Source organism: Chroicocephalus ridibundus, chromosome 4 (assembly GCF_963924245.1).
Source record: "Chroicocephalus ridibundus chromosome 4, bChrRid1.1, whole genome shotgun sequence".
Taxonomy (NCBI): Eukaryota; Metazoa; Chordata; class Aves; order Charadriiformes; family Laridae; genus Chroicocephalus; species Chroicocephalus ridibundus.
Genome location: NC_086287.1, coordinates 85350012 through 85371608, shown reverse-complemented (window position 1 = coordinate 85371608; position 21597 = coordinate 85350012). Strand labels below are relative to the sequence as shown.

At 45.2% G+C, this 21597-nt stretch overlaps 2 protein-coding genes across 2 annotated transcripts; both read left to right on the top strand.

Moving 5' to 3' along the window:
- The first annotated feature begins 12 nt into the window (after positions 1–12).
- CKLF (chemokine like factor) lies at positions 13–3580 on the top strand. The gene is made up of 4 exons (XM_063334638.1): positions 13–151; positions 272–430; positions 1006–1101; positions 3179–3580. The coding sequence occupies exons 1-4, from the start codon at positions 89–91 to the stop codon at positions 3281–3283; spliced, it is 423 nt and encodes a 140-aa protein (XP_063190708.1). The 5' UTR covers positions 13–88; the 3' UTR covers positions 3284–3580.
- Positions 3581–4013: 433 nt separating this feature from the next.
- On the top strand, positions 4014–19897 carry CMTM3 (CKLF like MARVEL transmembrane domain containing 3). The gene is made up of 5 exons (XM_063334632.1): positions 4014–4141; positions 13020–13175; positions 14824–14919; positions 16173–16290; positions 17929–19897. Exons 1-5 carry the CDS (start codon positions 4037–4039, stop codon positions 17955–17957), a joined length of 504 nt encoding a protein of 167 aa, XP_063190702.1. The 5' UTR covers positions 4014–4036; the 3' UTR covers positions 17958–19897.
- Positions 19898–21597: the final 1700 nt, after the last annotated feature.

The window sequence follows — 21597 nt, the reverse complement described above, 5'->3', positions numbered from 1 at the left end:
CCAACACCACCACCGGTACCGCTACCGGCACCTCCCGCTTCCGCCTCCGTCGCTCCCTCACTTCCGTCGCCGTTCCCGGCCCGCCGCCATGGTGGCGGTGGACAGCGGGTTCCCCCGCTCCCCCCGGGGCGCCCTCAAGCTGGCCCGGGCGGTAGGCCTGAGGGGAGCGGGGCGGGGAACCCCGAGGGGACGGGGGTCAGCGGGGAGCCCCGCGGGGGGGGAACCCCCCCGCGGGGCTCCCCGCTGACCCCCGTCCCCTCCGTCCCTTCAGCTGGTGGCGGCTGTCGCCTTCCTCTGCTTCGCCGCCTCCCGCGCCCCCGGGGCCTACACCGCCCTGGCCGTCATGGAGGCGGCCATCACCGTCCTCTTTTTCCTCCTCTACCTGCTGAGGCTCGACCAGAAGCTGAGCTGGTTCTTCTGGCCCTTGGCGGTGAGTATCGGGGCCCTCAAATATCGGGGATTCCGCCCATTTTGTCACCGCCTGGGCGAGGGTCTGTCAGGTCGGTTACCGTTGCTACGAAGTTAAAGAATAAACGTAATATTTGGCATGGTTTTTTTTCCCCTCACAGAGATGCGTGCTTTTGCATCGCTTTCTGAATTACAGCCGCTAACGGCCCCTCCTGCGACGAGCATCGTCTGCTTAACTTCGTAATACTGTACTTTGCTTCTCGGTGATCCTTCCCATCGCCAATTAAACATTACCTTCACTGAAATGTTAACGAGCTCTCCTCCTACCTCCCTTTTTTAAATTCATTTGCTGCTTTAGTAGCCAAGTTGCATAAAATTGACATTAAACACAAAAAAGGCAAAATGAGGAAGTTTTATCAAAACTTTCTAGCATCACACCACTGGGTGTCACTATCGATCTTATATGGATATTAGCCTATTTCTATTTTCATCGTAAACCGGCAGCATTCAATGATTCATGCAAGATTGGGAGCTATTAGCGTTTTTCCTCAGGGGTGTATTTCAGAGTAAATACTCTGCTCCCACTGGCTGTTTCAGGATGTTTTCAACTCGGTGATCGCGGCGTTGTTCCTCCTCGTCGTGTGCCTGTTTGCGGTAATAGTCAAGACCAACAACGGGACACTGGCTGGAGGAGTAAGTAGGAAGATTATTAATGAATTTCAGTTCTTACAGTAGATGTGATGTGACCCTCATGGCGTACTAACATTGTGGGTAAGACCAGGAAAATAACTATGACATGGAAGACTGTACGTGGAAGTCACAAACAAAAGTGAATACACATGCAATTTATCTCCATTAAAAAAAAATAAATCCTCAAATGATTACTAATACAAGGATGTTACTAGACTTAGGGATTACTACAGAGAAGTAGAATCACAAAATCATAGAATGGTTCGGGTTAGAAGGGACCTTGAAGATCATCCAGTGCCACCCCCTGCCCTGGGCAGGGACACCTCCCACCAGCCCAGGTTGCTCCAAGCCCCGTCCAGCCTGGCCTTGAACACCTCCAGGGATGGGGCAGCCACAGCTTCTCTGGGCAACCTGGGCCAGGGGCTCACCACTCCGAGTGAAGAATTTCTCCCTAATATCTCACCTAAATCTCCCCTCTTCCAGTTTAAAACCGTTCTCCCTCGTCCCATGACTCCCCTCCCTGATCCAGAGTCCCTCCCCAGCTTTCCTGGAGCCACTTTAGGGACTGGAAGGGGCTCTAAGGTCTCCCCGGAGTGTTCTCCAGGCTGAACCCCCCCAGCTCTCTCAGCCTGTCCTCACAGCAGAGGGGCTCCAGCCCTCCCAGCATCTTTGTACTAACACTGAAAACTCCTAGACTTTAACTAATTTGAGTAACCTGCATTTGCTTCCATAGCTTGAAATTCTAGGTGGGAGAATCCGTAGCTCTTCTAGGACTACCCAGTTTGGTTACACTAAGAAGAAACACATACAATCCTGCTAAAGAGAGTTGAAACTCTTTAATGGACTGGTACCTCCCTCCTGATGTGTATATTATTTTTTCCTGACACACACTCATAAATTATGGTAGTTGAAAGGGTTTTTTCGTACTATGATTGTAAGATTTTTGTGTACTTAAGACGAAACCAGTTTAATAGCTTAAGCAACTGTTATTTTTAATTCAAATGAAAAGTAATTAACACTAATAAACAATAAGGGGAGGGGGAAACTCCGTTTTGACAGTATTTAAGTCTGCTGGAGTACAAGATAAGATAAAATGTGACAAGCAACCAAAAGAAACCCAGAAACTGCCACATGAGTTTTTCAAAATCAGCTTAAAAGATGACAAGGCGGAAAGATGATGTCTTTGCTGGCAATGACATCCCAAGCTAAAAGGAGAGTTTCTGATGAAGTGACTGGCTGTGCTAGAATCTAATTCATATTCTCAGCTGTGAAGTTAATAGAAGTGAAAGCTGGGTGGACGCAGGAGGCTCAGCAGGTAGCTTGGAAAACAAGTTTGGGCAGAACGTATGACATCTTCAGCACTGGGAAACGCAGAATTGCCGCGAGGCCTGTGCTCCTGGGGCACAGCCCGCCTGGAACGGTGCTCTCCCCAAAGAGCTTGCCTGAGCGCTACTCCCACCCATCAGATAATTCTGTTGCGAAACAAGCTCACATCAAAAAAAATGTGTGCATGTGGGATCGGGCTGAAGGGCCAGAGCGGAGCAAGTCAGCTCCGCGGCCGTTTGCAAACACGTTTTCCCAGTTGCCTGTCTGGAGTTGTATATTTTGTAAATACTTACATACATTTTCTTCAGTTTGGAATATGTTTCCTGTTCAGAGCTTCAGAGGAGAGGAGCACTGTTTTTTTTCCAGATAGTCTTGTTTCTACAAATGTTGACTTTTCTCTGGGCCAATACCATTAATTAGGCAGTCGGTGAAGAGACAGAAGGGTTGTCATTTAGGATGAAAGCACTGTCTGGCATAATACAGCATTAGCTTAGCTTTCAAGGAGAAAACATCAGCTCCAAGGCTTTACAGAAACATCAAACAAAGCCAGGGTGTGGGCTGCTGTCGGAAAGGCTGATGGGATTTAAATATGCATGTTATTTAATTTATCAGCTGTCTCACATGACGCATATATTTAGAAGGCCAGACGCAAGTTAGGAAGATGTTTACTGCTGCTTTGAGGAACAGGAGATGGGTCACTACAGTAAAAGAGAGCGATTCTATGGGGAGGCTAACATCATCCTTATCTTTATAGGTGTTTGGTCTTGTGTTGCTTGTTCTCTGTGTTGTCGACGCGGTTATTCTTTTCCGGAAGATTAGCATTGATGGACCAAGAGGAACAAACACTCCTGCAAAATAAGATTACCATTTTAGTAAAAGAACGGTTTCTCCATTGATGACTTTTCTACTGTTCTCTTTTAAAGAATTTCTATTTTCACCGGTTCACCTTTGAATTTCCTGTGCATTGATGTAGGTTTTTGCAAGTATTGTTCCTAAGTTTTCTTACATTTACAAATGTAGTTTCAGTGTTGCGGTTTCACCAGTATGAGCTTCACAGACAGAAAATTGTCCTGTTTTTCTAAGCTGGATTACATTTTTACCTGTATGAAAATTATTTTCATGATTGCCTTCTTTCTGAAATAAAAATAAATATACAAATGGGCCTGAGTGCATTATTTGATATCATTTATTAAGTGTACTTAGAGTAAGAGTTTAGTGTAACGACCTTTAGGAAGGGATTTTTTTCTCCTTTAGGTGTGTTTTTAATGCCACAGATCAGCTCCTGGCTGATGGCGGCCCCATGCTAGGCGAATGCCTTATCGCCGAGGGGTTTTGATCTCTGAATTTTCGTAACTTTTTCTATGTTCAGAATAGCGCTGAAATTCCCCCCCCCCCCCCCCCCCCCCCCCGCGGCGTGCCCCAATCGCGGGCACTGAAGCCGTAAGTCACAGCAGCGCCCGTCAGGGCCGCCCCCTCCCCCGATTTGGGGATGCTGAGACTTTTTTTCACGTTTCCGCAGTGTCACGATTTCCGCTTCCCTCCTTCACAGGAGAAAACCCCCGCCCCGTCCCGTCCCGTCCCGTCCCCCCCACCCCGGGCCGCCGCCGCCGCCATGGAGGAGCCGGGGGCCGCCGCGCCGCCGCCGGGGCCGCGCTCCCTCCTGCCCTCCCGGCAGTTCCTCTGCTCCCGCAAGGGCCAGCTCCTCGCCGCGGAGTCGGTAAGGGCTTGGGGGGGCTCGCAGCGCTCTGGGGGGGCGGCCGGGGCCGGACCGCAGCCCGGGGCTCCGGATATCACCCCCCCACCCCCGGTACGGTGCCGGTTGCCCCGGGGCGAGGGAAGGGCTCGCTCGGGGCCGGTAGGGGCTGGGAGCGGGGGGGCCGGGGACAGCCCCCCAGCATGGGCTGAGAGACGGGTTGTGCTCGGGCCGAACAGAAATGCTCCTCTCCTCTACGCTTCCAGTGCCCGAAAGGTGCCCCGCTGTAGCAGAAACCCCTTTTTCACTTAAAACCGGGTTTGATTTCGTTTTACTCCATTTGCAGCGTGAACCCCGTGACCACCGGCCAGCTCGGCCTGGTCCCCTCGCGCCACAGGGGAGGCTCACTCTCGGGACAGCCTGGCCCCAGGGACAGAGCTAACTCATTGATTTGTGATGTGGGACGAGGGGGAACGGTTTTAAAGAGGGGAGATTTAGATGAGATATCAGGGAGAAAGTCTTTGCTGTGAGGGTGGTGAGCCCCTGGCCCAGGTTGCCCAGAGAAGCTGTGGCTGCCCCATCCCTGGAGGTGTTCAAGGCCAGGTTGGACGGGGCTTGGAGCAGCGTGGTCTGGTAGGAGGTGTCCAACCCCTTGTTGGAACTAGATGGTCTTTAAAGTCCCTTCCAACACAAACCATTCTGTGATTCTGTGATACAGGGCATCACCATCACTCAGCTTTTCCCACAAGTGCTCCCAAAGTTGTGCTTGAGGGACCCACTTCCTTGCCGCGATGGAACTCATTAGCTTACCATGGAAGTACCAAATAATCACCATTAGGAATAGGCTTAGTCTGGCGATGGGAGCACTGCTCTCCTAGAAATACACTCTGTTTTTTCCTTTAGGTCCCAGTTCCGAGATCTGGGCTGGTGGTAATTACAGATTTTTGATTTTTGGTGTAACACTTTCTGGTATTTCTCTTGTGAAGGCTTAAAGCCCGACGGATGCAACAGTGCCCACTAGCTAGGGAAAGAGAAAACTTACCCCAATGGGTAGCGGGTATTTGACAATCAAAAGTTAAAATTTAAGAGGAAGTTAGGTGATTGAAATGAGACTTTCAGCATCATTTATACTAGAAATAATGAGAAATTGAAACACTTACGTTCTCTTTAATTTTAGCTGGAGTTTTGACAGCGGGTAGTCAAATATCGGGACAGCCTGAACTAGCAGCCAAGTATGTGGAGCGCTGCTGAGATGTGTAAGGTGTCTCTGGCTGTCCCCAGTGCCAGTCTGGAGAAGGAAACAGGGACATTCCAGCAGGAGAAAGGGAAGGACGGGGCAGAAGGCTCCCTGCTCAGCCCTCCAGCCGGCGAGGCTGCAGGGAACGGCGCACCTGGCTTTGAGGGGGAAAACCACTCACTGGGGGTGTGGTGGAGAGCGCGGGCCATGGGCTGCCCCAGCACCACCAGAAACGCTGTAAAACTTCCAGGTACCCCCCAGCACTCATACAGCATCTGGAGAGGACAGAAACACACATTTAGAAGACACCAAAGCCCAACTAACGTTGCTCCTTTGGCACGTGTTTTTGTTACATACTGTAACATAGGCTGGAATTTCCTATACAAGCCAGTAAAGGATGACTTTCGGAGAGCCTGGCTTTTTAATATCTCTGAATGATGACATCTTTGAGGAATACTGTTTTGGTCACGGGATAAGACTCACCCTTTTGTTGTCATAGAGAAGTACGGATCATGCCTCCTTGGAGTAATAAAAACTGCTCTGTCTTAACAAAACAGGGATTTATCCTTCATAAGGCTGCTGAGGGCTTGGCTGGCTGAGAACAGCTCCGAAATCCCATCTGCCACAACTTTCTGCATGCCCCACAGCCACCCCACGGGCGCAGGGGGTCCGTTCCTGGCAGAGGGGAGGCAGCAGGAGTTTCCCTCTCCTTGTCTCAGCTTTGCCATCAGCAATCCTTGAAGACAGCACAGGCCCCAAAATAAATCCAGTCTGCATACAATTAGAGAAATGCAGTGCCAAATAATTGAGGATGAGTCCAAGTGGAGTCTGTCATAGTTAAAAATCTGTGTTTCATCTTTAGCTTTGCATTTCTTGTCTTGAATGTTTGATTTTTTCCTCTTTGACATGGTACTAACATGGAGTGGGGTTGGGTTCTGCATAAGCATATGTAAATAATATTCATGGGATACAGATTTCACAGAGTGTCTTTTGTTTGAAAACGGGGTTCTCATTATTGTTACCGAATATCTCTGTCACATTATTATTCGACAGCTTGGCAAGTCACGAGAAATGCACTTTATTTCTCCGTCTTTAACATCATGCACAGACCGGCATCTGCGCAGGCAGAGGAGAGGTTCTCTGTTCAGCCACAGGAAATGCCGACTCAGTTTTTTTCAACATTCAAAAAGCAAACCACCACACACTGAAAAATTATATTGCCAAGGAAGCAAAGCAGCACCGTGCAAACATCTCTTGACTGGGGTGGAGGGCACTTCTCCTTTTGGGGCTATGGCAGAAAGGGAAGAGGAGTTGGCCTCAGCCAGCTCCTGCGGACCCACAGCCGTGCTGATTGTGTCCCTGGTGGAAGTAACCTCATGAAAAAGTCTTGTTTTGCCCGGCACAAGTGGCTGGCAAATGATGGGTTCAGCTGTCATAAATTATAGCAGACCAACTCCGACTGTGTAAACGAGGGCAAGTGCCGCATCCACGCCAGCCCCTGCCCTTCTCCCACACTGCCGGCGAGGAGTGCTGTGTTCAGATTGAAGGAACTGCGGTACCTACTTTGTAAAACCAACATTTACACGCATTTTCACATGAAACGACTACAGATTTTTACAATGCTCAGGTGTAAGTTTCACATCGGGACATAAACTGCTCTGTGGGCAATCAGGTCTGGGCCTTCTGGTGCTTCCTCCAGAACAAGTCAGGCTGGTGATGAAGCTGGTTACTGCTAGAAGCTTAATTGTAATCTCAAATTTTATTCAGAGAAGGAAGTTTTCCTCCCTCCCCCCTTCTTTTCCTTTTGATCTTCCTGCCGTATTAATTTTTTATTCTACCTGGAATAGCAACACAGCCACAAAGCAGCCATAACTACAAGTATAAGCTTTGCTGTCTCTCCTGATCCTGTGTATTCTCACTGTCTTGCTCTTCCACTTCCCAATCACCATTCTTTATCTGCAGGTTAAGTTTTTTCTCTTTCTTTTTTCCTTTCTATTTTCTCCCCATACCATTTCTTCTATATTTCTTCTCCTTTATATAAGAGGAGCCTTTAACACCGCTCTTAAGCTACTTATTTTTCCTGAGTTGCTGTCTTGAAGGGCAGCATCTCATCCATGCTCTTTTCCCCCTTAAGAAACGCATTTTTCAGTTCCCTCCATCCTGTGTTGGAACTGTTTAACAACCACTCTCATACCTGCCACCAGAGCTTCTCCAGCTAAGATCCACATTGGCACATTCTGCTGCTCACCCCGGCTATTCGGTCAAGCTTTTCTGTTTCTCCTGGTCACTACTACAGTTGGCATCTCCTTAGTCCACTGAAGCCAGTATGTAGTGGCACTGCCTCTATTTTTAAATAAAAAATAGGGCTGGAGCCCCTCTGCTGTGAGGACAGGCTGAGAGAGCTGGGGGCGTTCAGCCTGGAGAAGAGAAGGCTCCGGGGAGACCTTAGAGCCCCTTCCAGTCCCTAAAGGGGCTCCAGGAAAGCTGGGGAGGGACTCTGGATCAGGGAGGGGAGACATGGGATGAGGGGGAACGGTTTTAAACTGAAAGAGGGGAGATTTGGGTGAGATCAGGGAGAAATTCTTTGCTGTGAGGGCAGTGAGCCCCTGGCCCAGGTTGCCCAGAGAAGCTGTGGCTGCCCCATCGCTGGAGGTGTTCAAGGCCAGGTTGGATGGGGCTTGGAGCAACCTGGTCTGGTGGGAGGTGTCCCTGCCCAGGGCAGGGGGATGGGACTGGATAATCTTTAAGGCCCCTTCCAACCCAACCCGTCCAATGATTCTATATAGTATGAATATGTAAGGTCCTGTATAAGTTTGTCACCTTAATGGTGACACAAAGGGTGTAGAAATCATTATGCCTGGTTTTCTCCTCTTTTTCCTGTCTTTCTTCTCTCTTTTAGACTTTTTCTGACCTTCATAACTGGAACTTCCAGATGCTCTGTGTACAGCCTCCTTCCAAGACGAGCCCTGTGCCTTCCCCTGGGTCTGTAGCCAGAAGGTGACCCTTGCAGCTAATTCCGGGGGAGCCAAGAACTTCACCTCCATGGCAAATAATGATGGAGAAGAAGTAACTGAACAGCAGAGACCACTAAGTGATCTATTTTCTCTCTCTGCCCATAAACAATAATGAAATGCACCCTTGCCCAAAAAGAGTGCACTGCGAGCCACTTTTAATCCTGTTGGAGCCAACCTGTTGTGTGTCAGGGCAGCGGGGAGCAGGCACCTGCCCATGCGGAGGAGCTTGCGATGATGTCCATGGCTTCCTGGCATCCGCGCCGGCCCCGGCGGCTGCAGCAGCTCTGCTGGCCCTGGGTGGAGGGGACAAACACCATCCTGCTCTGCTGGACCCCAGCCCTCCAGCAGTTCTGTCCCCTTACGCAGCACAGTGTGCTCAAACCATTGTAACTAGCTATTTTTTTATACCTTAAATTGCAAGCTGGTTATATGACAAAGTATAACTTAATCACGCCTGGCCAGTTTAAGCAGCCCAGCAACACAATATTAAGTAGTAATTACATGGGAGAAAATTACTTTTTGAAACACAATACCAAAGAAGTTCCTTTATAAAGGAAAAAGCAATACGTAGTATTAATCTTTCTCTGTTCTGTACATTCCCATTCCCACAAAAAAGGTGCTGAATGAAGAATTGGGGCTCTTTTGGGCCAGGATTTTTTTTATAATCTTACCACTGCCAGACTGTTAAAGAATCTTGCTCTGCCCTTTGCTGCACTAGAGCTTTCTGCACCCAACTATTCTTCATCAGTGACACCGGCAGCAATCACAGCAACCTTTCAGCCGCAGCACGGGCACTAGTCAGACTGCTAGCTGCTCTCAATGCCAGGGATGTAATCCCAAAGGAGAAAGAAACACCCTCGGTAAATACAAATGGACAAAACCGATAAAACACAATTACTTTTTCTTTTCCTCCCAGAAGCAGCAGCGCTCTCTGAGTCTGAAAGTGCTGGATGTGAACTCGCAGCTGCATTGAGCCTCACAAACTTCCTCTCGAGCTTGTTTTAGGTTTGTTTTTTTTAGCATACACAGAGCTGTTAGAAAAATGACAAGATCCCATTGCTGGACCTTTCTCCGAAATCACACTTAAACACACAGCTTCAAAAAAAGTGCAAAACGAGTGTGATCTGCAGTGGGTCATTTGATGGCCTTTAGGGGGGGGTCAGGCTGTAAGCTGAAGGTTGCTTTGTAGTCTCATTTTTAGAGCAACTTTCAGTTTGCAAGAGGTTTGTCTCAAAGACTTGAGGTCTGGAAAAGTAAGTAAGTTCATTGTTTCTGGGTACAGGCTGGCACATCAATGTTTGTATTGTGGGAGGAGAGGTACATTTTTTAAATTAGCAAATGTTTAGATGACATCAAATGCTTTTGTTAGTAGCACTGCAATTAAATGGTCAGACACAATAACAAGAAACCTACTCAGTTTTATAATTCAGGAAAGACAGTAATAGATAACATGCAGTATTGCTCAGGGAGTTCATGCACTCCACCTGTCAGAAGGGGAAATGAGCTCTAAATGAAGAGAAGTGAGAAACATTGTCAAAAGCCAACAGCTTTGTGGGCTCTTGTATGACACAGGGATGTCCCCAAGTTACCGATAAAGCTGTGACGCAGCCACCCAGCAGGCAAAAACAAAACCAAAGAACAAGCTGTAGCACAGCAGCTGTCGCCCAACAGAGCCTTCAGGCTCCTCCTGCCTTTTCTTTCTCTTGCTCTTCCCAATACCTGCCTGCCCTCCCTTCCAGCCTTGCCTCAGCTAAGACTGTAGCATCTACAAAAACAGTCTTTCAAACCTTCATTCTCAAAGTCCGGTCCACTATTTTTTAGGTGTGTGTTTCACACAAAACATTCCTTGGGCCATTTCAGGCTCCAGGGCCATCGGGGTGAGGGGGAGACAGTGGAATCTCCAGTTACACAAAGAGAGAGAACGCAAAGGCTCTTGGTTTCACCCAACAGTTAACACTTCTGACAGGAAACCTTCTTCTGTCTATAAAAGCCGAGCGAGCGCAGGAGTGACTGTATCAAACAGAATGGAGATCAAAGTGACTCCACTGTGCCTGAAATCTGCCCCTCTACCTCCCCTCACTGTAGTATGATGTATTATTTAACGCTGCATTTAATTCTCTCATAAGAGATCTACCAAGTCTAGTTCAGGTCTAATGTTCTGCTGTTGAAAGGGAGTTGGCTGGTGGGACCTTTCCTGAGCGTGTCTCCTCCCTGCTGCTGTTCATCCCCGCGGACGTAGAATCATAGCGTTGCCTAGGTTGGAAGGGACCTTTCAGAACATCGAGTCCAACCATCAACTGAACACTGACAAAAACCATCACTAAACCATATCGCTAAGAACTACGTCTGCCCGTCTTTTAAATACCTCCGGGGATGGTGCCTCAACCGCTTCCCTGGGCAGCCTGTTCCACATGGTTCCATGTACTTCACCATCCCTACATCTCAGCTATCGTACACTTTCCTTTAGCCAGAAAAAGGAAGCGATTATTTTTTTTTTTTAAACAGCAGAACAAGTAAGGAAAAACATCTTAGCTATATGATTTCTTTTTAAACCAAGCAAGCATGAAACGGCCTCTAAACTATGTTCCACAAATGCGAGTGAAACAGATTCACAGAGTCCAGTGCTTTCTGGTTTTATTCCGTGGGGGTGGGTAGGGAATAGGTGGTGTGACAGGAGGAGGAATAAGTCCTCTCTCCTCTCAGCAGTTTTCAAGTTCTGTTATATCCACTTCTCGTCAAACAGCACGTATCACTTTTCATTCAGAGAAATAAAGTACCACATTAAGGATAGATATATTGAATGAGGTCCCTCTGCCACATGATAGATCCAGAAAAGCCTGCAAAGAGGCTGTGTAAGTAATTGCAAATAATAATAGGATAAATAACAACAAGTAGGGCAAATACTAACAGGAAACAGCCCTTGATGCAGAATTGAGCTCTTTATATTATACCAGATCAGTTTCTTACAACCCAGTGAATTGAGAACAATGCATAGGCATTTTAAGATAAATATAGTATCTTACTAAAAATACCACATCCTCTCAAACTTCACCACCCAGTCCTAATGGATCAAAACAATTACTCCTGTTATTAGCATCCTGGTCAAGAACTGACTGCTTTCCCCCCAAAACAGGCTTAGAACAGAGGCTTCTTAATTCTTTCAATTAAGAAATTATCTCAACAGGATTGAACTGCTTAGTTGCCTCCTAAACCTAAATGGGCTCTTTTGGTATGTGTATTTGAGAGTTGACTGACCTCTCAGAGGAGCAATTATTAATTAATAATTAATTATAGGAGCCTTATCTTTCAAATATAATAATGATTTTATATTTTTTTTGAGGTACAGGTGGATCCTGGGAACACATGGTAGCAGCAAGCAAAGAAATACATAGATCTGAAGTTTAGTGAGGCAAATGCATTGATTGTCACAGTCCAAACTTTTATGCTTTTCAAGAAGACACATTCACCTTCAGACATGCCATCTAGGGGAAAATAATCCATCTATTTTCAGTATTATATGAGTGAGAATGTCATCATCCCAATTTGGAAGTTAAAAAAAAATAATCCTTGTAACCTAATGCTCAGACAGTTACCTACTGCTGTGCTGGGCGAGAGCATCTCCGAGCGCTGCCGGGGCAGAGATCTGTCTGCAAGAGGAAAGGCTGAATGGAGCAGCTCAGCGTGAACTCGCACACCATACTCACCCCGGCAGAGAATTAGTTATGCAGTACACTGGCTGCTTGTTGTATTTTAAGCTAATTGGCAGAAGAGAGCAGTTGGGCTGGAGCCTTTTCTTGGAGGTGACCGACTCCTGGTACATCATTTGACAATTTTACAAAGTTCCTCCAGGGTTCCCTCTCCTCCCACTTTCACTTACAAATACAGTAGCTGAAAGTCCAGAAGTGTAGCACAGCACCTTGGTAGTGTCTGGTTTAGGTGAAAATGCATTTTCTGTAGCTATTTTCCCCACTGTGAAGCTTTCTATTTTCAGCCATAAACTATATTCTAAAGGTACTTTAATTGAATGGGAAAACAAACACCATTTCTATTATTTTATAGAGTTAGGAAACATCATGGAGATAAATCTATGGGAGTTATCTATCCTATTACTCTCCAAAATAGCTGTCTACAGTGGAAGACTAGAACCAGAGACTTCCAGAAGTCACAGAATAATTAATTCTCAGCTTTATTCTATCCATCAAGAGCAGACTTTTTCCTTTCAACTCTTAAGAAGATTATAAATGCTGAATTACTTTGGGCTATCTGAGCAACGATTTGGATTTCAAATGAGAACTGTCACGGCTGAAAGCTTAAAGCTCTGTTCACTTGGCAATGCCTCACTCTGTTTTCAGAATTATGTTGTCAGAACTGTTTACAATCCAGAGCAAATTACTGACTGGGAGAGGAGCAAATCCACCGAGCTCTCTGGAGAGTCAATTTGACACACATTGAAATAAATGCCCTTACTTTAGATTTATTCCATGGTAAACAAGAAAATTCATTTGGCCCAAGGAAAAAAAAAAAAAGTAGGAAGCAAGATACGCCATCACCAGCAGCACTGACAGAAAGGGAGAGCAAGGCTGCAAAGCTGCTCAGCTGCCTGCAGCTCTGCTATTCCATGCGAATAACTAGTGTTTTCCCTTTACCCTAGGTGCTGTCATTTATCATCTTTATCTGCTATATTGCATCTCTAGTTACCTCTTTCTTTATGGCACCACTCCTAGAGTTTCTGCTGGCACTGTTTCTTTTTTTTGCCTACGCCTCCAAACTAAATGAGAAGTTTAAAGGACTCTACTGGCCTTTGTCGGTAAGTGAAATGCGCAATATAAACCCGCAGATTTAATTGTACAGCGTAACATGAGTAAACGGGACTATACGGGAGTTTAGGCTGACTGTTAACAACTTCAGTTCCTCGTTAGAAACCTGTCCGTATTGCCTCTTATTCAAAAGGTCCCAAAGCACTCTTTAAACTCTGCTATACTACATACTGCAGCTTTCTTGGTGCCAACACAGAACGTGGTTTTATTAAAGCACAGAATTTCTGCCCAATTCCTGGCAAATGGCTTAGGGCCGGATCTTCTTAATATTGCCAGCCTTACAGATAGGGAAGCTGAAGCACGCTATATAGTAATGTATATACTTTGCTAAAATGTTTTAGAATTCTCAGATGCTCACCCACACAAAGGAAAACCCTGGCTCGTTGTGATCCCTGCATGCTGGCCACTGGATGTCTCTCTTGCTTCAAACATACACTGCAAAGGGAGCATTTGTCTAGCAGTACTAATACTTTAACAACAAAAAAATATTCCTATCGATTTGGATTCTCTTTTGGTACAGTCTCGCAATAGTTCGTCACAGTGAGATTTAAATTAGAGCTCTCAATGTATAAAAATAACATTATCAAAGCCACTGGTGGGTAACACAATAGCAGTGACTTTGACGAGGACAGTGTGTGTGGTTTTCACATGGTGATCTCAGTTCCCTCCCTTTCGCATTTTCTACGTACATCTGATTCACAAACTAAGACAAAAAAAGCACACTTGTATGTTTATTATGTCCATCACCATAATGTGCTCCAGCCGCAGAATGTAGATAATTGACCTCGTCCTGACTTCAAGAGTCAAGTTTCTTGTAGGATTTGTGTTTTGAGACAGTATCTTATTCACCCATCTGTTCTGAAAAGGCAGAAGATGTAATTGTGAACAGAGGCCAAGATACCATTATTGCAGCTCACGTGATTTACAGGTGCCCTGGGGATCACAGCTCTTTATTTAATATACAGCCCAGGGACGCTCTTGCTCCAGCCTGTCGCTGCTTGTGTTCCAGAGCACGCTCCCTGCCCTGCAGAGCTGCCCTCTCGGCCACAGAGCCACCCGTTTCCATGACAGCAAGGGGTACCTTCACTTCAGGCTAGCTGTTGGAGTTACAGGTGCACAGACTAAGTATAAGCCATCATTTTAAACACTAAACAAAGCGTTTAGTTCCTAAACAAGGCATTCCTACTTCTAAACAGAAACAAGCACACACCTGTTCCCCACAGGAACTGGGATGCTCCTCCAGAGCCTGTGGTACCGCAGGAGTTATGCTGAAAGGTGGGACTTTTTAGGGCAATTCAAATGATTCTTCCATTAGAGCCCTTGCTCCAAGTTAAACGTCACAGAAAGATTGCCCTCCTCAGCCCGAAGCAAGCCTTGCCTGACGTGAGCATGTTAAAAGTAGGATTTATACCCGCATCTGTAAGAGCAGCAGCTCATGCCAAGACTCCGGTCATCTCTGATTTAAAAATATTTCCCAGATGAGCAATTCATCCGCTACCAAACAGCGGGCTGTAGTCACACTCCAGCATCAGGCAAGTCCACTGACGCAATAACAACAGCTTTTAACGGTCATTTAGAGAAGTTTGTGTGTTGGAATTACATGACTAATCTGAGAATGCCACATTGCTTATTTTACAGGATTTCTTGCGGTGTGTCACTGCTGCCATTATTTACTTTGCCATTTCAATTGCTGCTGTCTCAAGGTACAGTGACGGAGCATCCAAAGCAGCAGGAGTAAGTAGATGTGAGCTTTCCACTTAGGTATTTTGGTGAACGGCCTACGGACAATTCAATTTTGACCCCACTGCAAGTAGTAGAAGTTTCTTCAGTTAACTGAGAATTACATTTGCCTAAAGCAAGGAAGAAACGGTCGGTTATTTAGAAAAACAGGTTTTGAATCAATGAATCGTTTTTCCATCCTAACAGTTCTGCTGAATGTTAACTGTACTACCTAGGGAAGGCACCTGGTCTGCTTTTTAATTTCACCAGCCATACAGGGAAGAAACTTCTCTGTTCCTGCAAAAAACTTCAAGATCCTTGAACGGAGGGAATAATAAGAAAGAAATCAAACCTGTAACTACTAAGGACAGTCTAAATTAAGTAATTTCAACCTCCTGCCTCTACTGCTTAATTTTACTTGGATGAGTTGAAACGAGAGCAGTGTCATTTTACCCTCCAGTATAGGGACTGCGCAGGAGAGAGCCTTCCTCGTCGGCATTTTGTGTTCAGAGATAAAATACAGCCTCTCCATCTGCAACTTGACCCTAAGCATCAATAATGTATGCAACATAAATAAAATTTGCATCATAATTTTTAAAGGCAGGGAAGAACAATAACCCAGTAGTGTCAGCCAGCAACCCTTACCAAACCACCCCAAGTCATACACAATTTCCAAACAAAGACTTGTTTTAAACTTTGTCACTCGGTTTAGACATGGAACAATGCGACACAGCATTCACCCAAGCTCCTCAGACTGAAAACCAGCCCATTCTTGCCACACTGCGTCTGCTTTGACACTAAATAGGTAACTCCAGAATCATTTTACCTCAATCTTGTTTACTCTGCAATAGACACGACTCCTTGCAAAAATTATTTCCAGAGAAATGGAGGCAATTTCTTGGTGGCAAAGAGATGGCCTGGGCTGGTGGAGGTGTAGGACAAGTTCTATTGTAGCTCCCAGCACAGGGAATGCTGATGCTCTGAACATGCCCAGAGCCAGTGATGGATGTAGCCTGGGGAAGGGCTGAGGACACACCTGACAGAGCGACTGCAGCGATCGCTACTCAGGCTCCCAAGTTAGCTGTCATTTAGTTGATGCCAATGGGTCATGAGACATTTCCATTCCTTGTCATTTTAGAAAGGCACAGGCCAAAAAACTCAAGCCCAAGTTTTTCTTAAGAATTTTTCTTGTGTCAGTTAGGCTTATTTTGGTTGGTCATTGATGGTCATGATCTGGTGCTAAAAAAAGTATTATTTTACCACTTCAGGTGTTTGGATTTGTAGCCACAATAGTGTTCGCCATTGATTTCTACATAACCTTCAATGACCTGGTTGCTTTTCTCAAGCAAGGCAGTTCTGAGTCCCCTGAAGAGCGCAAGTCAGAAGGTAGGTAAAATTCCCCGCTTTGGTTAAACGAGCATGTAACATGAGATTTTCTTCTCCATTTCACCCTTCACAGGGGAGCGAGAGCACGCACTTAGTAATAACAGTTTCTGTTCTTGGCTACCTTGATTTTGTATGCCACAACTATGCTGAATTATGAAGCTGCTTAGTCTTAAAACAAAACAAGCAAGTTATAAAGATAACTAGCAAGCCAGGAATGTGAAGTTTCTCAGAGTTTCGTGACATCTAACTTTGAAAGGCCCAAAAACCAATCACAGAAATTGTTGTGCAGCACAGACATTTTTCCTCTCACCATGAACATCTGCCTTTTTTTTGATAACTTAATAATTAACATCCATTAGTCCACAGTATTTTATGTCCAGTAGTGCTTTTCTCTTTATCGTGATTACCTCTTATTCAGGGTCAAGCTTTGACCATCTCTGAGCAAATGGCCTTGAAATCCAAGGGCCACACAGCATAAAATTAGCAAGACTTATCAAATTTCTTTCTAATATAGGAGGTACAGTCTACCTCAGATCAGACTGATGCATTTAGACAAAGATAACAAGAGGGATCCGCTGGTGGCAGTTCAAACCCATTTGAAGTCAGGTCAGGACACAGGGAGCTGTTTTGCAGTAACCCAAATCAGGCATCACGCCCCTGTGAGACTACTCCTTGCACCCACACAGATGGGAAAGACTGCTCCACACTTCAAAACAAACAAACAATAAATCCCAACCCCCCCCAAAACAGCCCATACAAACCCAAAACCGCTCAAAACCAAACCCCCCAAGATGTGTACAGAATCCTAGAAGGTACATAGTAATGCTAACAGTCTTTTCTAGGTAGTTAAGTAGACTGTTAAATGTTTTGCAAGCTTTAGGCCAAAAAGAGAGACAAGAAAAAGAAGAATTAAAGGAACAGATGATAGGAAACAGACTGTTAGACTAAAATTCGTTTATCCCCACAAATGAAGTGGCCTCAGAATAAGATCAGGTGACAAGGGTGCAAAATTAGGCTAAAGATTAGATCCATTTTCCGTGGAGATGGAGGGAGAAATATATAAACTTACAAACAGGCAGCCATGCAGCTTTGTGTGGATGAGTTGACTGTGCCCTGCAGTGCTGTTCCCCCAGCACCCAACTCGCAGTCATGCTGTAGCTCTCCACTGCCGAGACCAGAAATCCCTTGCTGCCCTGCAAGCCGCTTGGGCAAGATGTACCTCTGTAGGCCTATTGGGATTTCTTAACGTCTTACAGCTTCTGGCTTTCCGATACGTTTAACTGGCAGTGCATAACTGTGACCCACAGCAAGCAGCAACATTCTAGTACAGGAAGCATCCAACTTCCTCTTGGTGGCCACGCTAACAATAACACCTGCAACTTCTTTCACCTGAACTGTTATCTACGTTGTAGTGGTCCAAGCGCCTCTCATCAGCATTTCTCAAGTCCTTTGAAATGCCATTTAAAGCTCCATCATGTTAGTAAGAACTGTCATTTTACAAGCCTTTTCCTAAATACGCCACGTCCTTTGAAGCAGGCCCCTGCTGAAGAGCAGGTTTATCTCTGCCAGCAAGAGCTGAAGCTGAGGTGGAGATTGCCAGTTTGCATTCTCACTATTGTTCCTTCGTTTAAATTCCAGATGAAGTCTCCGATTCCGACTCGGACTGAAGAACCAAACACCAACCAAGCATGAAGGGAAGATGATCAAGCACTTTCCTCTTTGCTACATGCACTGCCAATTGAAATATCTCCCTTGTTTCAGCCTCAGTATCCTCTTCCCAGCGCACCGTTTATGGAATCACCAAAGGACAGCCATGTGGAAAAGGAGACTATTCCCAATGCCATTAGACACTCCTTCAGAACTACGGATTTTACAGTAGTTCAACCTGCCAGAGAGGTCTGTATCCAAACAGCACATCTCGATTCTCTGCTGTCCCTCCTTACTCAGCACTGCAATGTACTGAGTAAATGGGAACATAGTGTTATAAAACGTACAAGCAGAGCTTTTAATATGCTTTCTTAATTCCAAATCTTTAACACTTATAGCTTTTATACTTCTTGCTGTGCCAAAGAAGAGGGGCTCAGAATGCCTCTACTTTATTTGTATTTTTCTTGATTAACTAACAGTATTTCTTTATCTGAAGTCTGAATATTCCACTATCTCAAGCACTGAAGGCACAGATTATAGTTAACATGTTGGTTTCAACACATTTATATCTACTGCCTATCTGTGACAAGAAAAAGTGACAACTGGAAATCGGCAGCAAGAACAAACCTCAAAGTGTAGTTGTGCCACAGAGTAGCTGGCTCAAACATTCCATAATCACTTTTTTAAGCTGCTTGAACGGGGTTGCATCCCATCTTCTGCAGTTTCCCCACAGATACGAGGTAGAACAGATGAGGCATCATCTTACCAGCCCCCTTCCCACCATTTGCGTGGAAGCCCTCATACGTGTTTGCACACAGAGGTAAGGAAGGCTTGCCAAATACCATGCAACAACCAAGGATCTGCCTATCCAAGCCTGCAAATAGTTGCGTGCAAGAGATCATTGTCTGATCTCCCATGCCGTGTTGTGAACACTGGTCCTCCTGTGAGAAGATGGAACTTTAAGGTCCCTTCCAACCTAAACCGTTTATGATTTTAAGTAGCACTGGACTTTGTCCACTGGGTGCGCAAAGCAGACGACTGTTTCTGTAAAACTCAGGATAGCTGGGCCCCAGGAGGGCACTACACCCTTCCCACTGTGAAAAGGCAAAAAAAAAAACCAACCTCCAAACTAAAGAATGTCTGCAATGAAATTCATTTTCCCAGACCCTTATTTTGGGATGGGGGGGTGGGGATATTTTGGTTTGGGTTTGTTATTTTTCCCACCCCGGAAGGCCATGATTTCTCTCATGGTCCAGTATTCTGGGGGAAAAGCCTTCTCAATTTCCAAGTAGGCGCTTTCATGGGTAGCACAACCTACCTTGAAATATTTGTTGTCCACCCATAAACACATACTGCTTGGAAAAAGCACGGCATGCTCCTTATATATGGCATCAGGTAGGTCTATTTCAAAGAAACCTGTATGCATTTAAAAAAAATATATAGTACCAGAACAGGTGGCCTTAACAAAAAGTAATTAAAGTGAGAGCACATGGTACTAACAGAGTAAATTAAGAACAGGGCTAGAACAATAAAGGCAGATTTCCTTTGGAACAAAATCACCGCCTGGGTTTTTTGTACCGGCTGGCTGCTAGCAGGCAGAGACACGGTACCCGAGCCGGGCAGGTGCTGGGGAAGGGCTGGCCAGACTCAGCTGTCTACAGACAGCTCCTGCATCTCCTGCTTCCAGACCACTGAAGGAATAAAAGCAAAACAAATCCTTGCTTCCAAATGTGACAAATAATCTTTGCTTTTATGAGAAAGAGCTCTTTGGACCTTTTCCGGTATAAAATTCCACATTTCTTTCTTTTTTTGTTGTCATATTTTACTGGCACGCACTGTGAAGTCAGGGGACCTGGGCTCATTTTTTATATTCAATTGTTTTGTATTTCTCTAAAAATGTACTGCATGTCACAGCTGGAAACTAGTACATGGTTAATATTTAGAAACCATGCTGGATTAAACCTCTTTTAATAGAAGTGTTGGGTGTCTTTATTGTAAGAGCGGTTTTACTGCCTTGCCTCTGAGCAGCGGTGTTTCAGGGAGCCCCATCAGCAAGGACCCTGTGCTGGGGAGGTGACAGTAGCACAGAGCCAGCACTGGAGACCAATAATCCCTCACGCTTACACATCCTGCAAGGAGAAGCTTCATCTGTAGCACATAAGCATGAAAGAATTCAACCAAGAATTAGTTTTAGCATCTTTAGCAGACATCAGAGATGCAGCGCTCTTACTTGGCAACTAATAGCACTGTAAGCAAGAATTCACGTTGGGTTTACCCTTCACAGACGTGTTCTAGCCAAAAATCTGCTAAAGTTTTCTAGTAACTTTTTTACATTGGAATATTTCTAAAGTCAACAGGAAAGGCAAACAAAATTGCTCCTTAATTGCTTCAGGACTGCTTTAGCAAGCATGCAGTGAATTGCCTGTCCAGAGAATTTCATTATTAGCACTCAAATATTTGATGATTTCATTTATTTCTAAGCAGTTTGCTCCCAGGGTCAAGCACTTGTGTAAGATTCCAGCCCTTTATTTAAAAAGATCTGTTCCCATGGTTGAAATAAAATACACTATTTTATGAATATCATTTCAGAAAAGAGAATCCAATTAAAAATAATTACTTTAAAGCCAATTCTGATTTGGGGGGGGTAGAGGGGCTGACTCAGTCCTTTGTTCATCTCCTGCCAGCAATACCGCACACTAAGCTCCAAGTCTGGTGTAGGGCAAAGAAAGTCTGTTGGTTTTTTGGCTTTTATGTTTTCTTTCTTTGTTTATTTTTCCTCAACTGACAAGATCAAAGTAGCAGGAGCACTGGTTTCTCTGCAATTCAGGATTCACAATGCAATGATAGTGTTACACCTGCAGCACAGAAGCCTAATCAAAGTTCTTATTTCGGTGTACCAGCAGGGTCATAATCAAACGTCTCTTTTTGATCACCATACCATTCTTGACTGAAAGGAAGAGGCTCAACCGTCCTTCTAACGCTGTCCATTACTCCACTTAATTTTGCTTGTCATCTGATACTCTTCAAAGTTCTGCAAGTCCTAAATTTCCAACTGACAAAGCAATCTCTAAGATACTCAGTGAGAAGCGGTGCATCTCAGCCTACGTGGTATTTGAGAAGAACGCTTCCACCAGCCTGACAGGTTGGAAATGAGAATTCAATTTAACACTCTGCAGAGCAAGCAGATGTTTTTCATTCATTATGCTTCTGCTAAGTCTTCATTGTACAAATTTCTAAGCCTGAATTTTATAGCCGCATCTTCCCCTGCTAGATCAGCAGCCTGTATCATTAAGTGAGCATGTACTTATAACCGAACACTCACACTGCATGTTTCTGACACCCGCACTTCTAAAATGCATAAATAAAAGAGAAAACATACACATTGCTACTAGGCTGAGCTAAACATCGTAGCAGGCAGCTTGTAACCAACCCCATCAGAAATGGTAAAATTTAGTGGCTTCATTCCAAAGACCAGGATACAAACTGCCCCCAAAGAGAAAATGCAAGATATATATTGCCACACATATGTAAAAATACAAGCAGCAGCTCTACCTAGCCAGCTTTTAATCTTTTTTTGAGCATGGAGAGAAAAAGAGAGTGAGTATACATCATAGAAACAGAAGAAATGTAGAGAAGCACTGAGGATGTCAATCTTGTTAC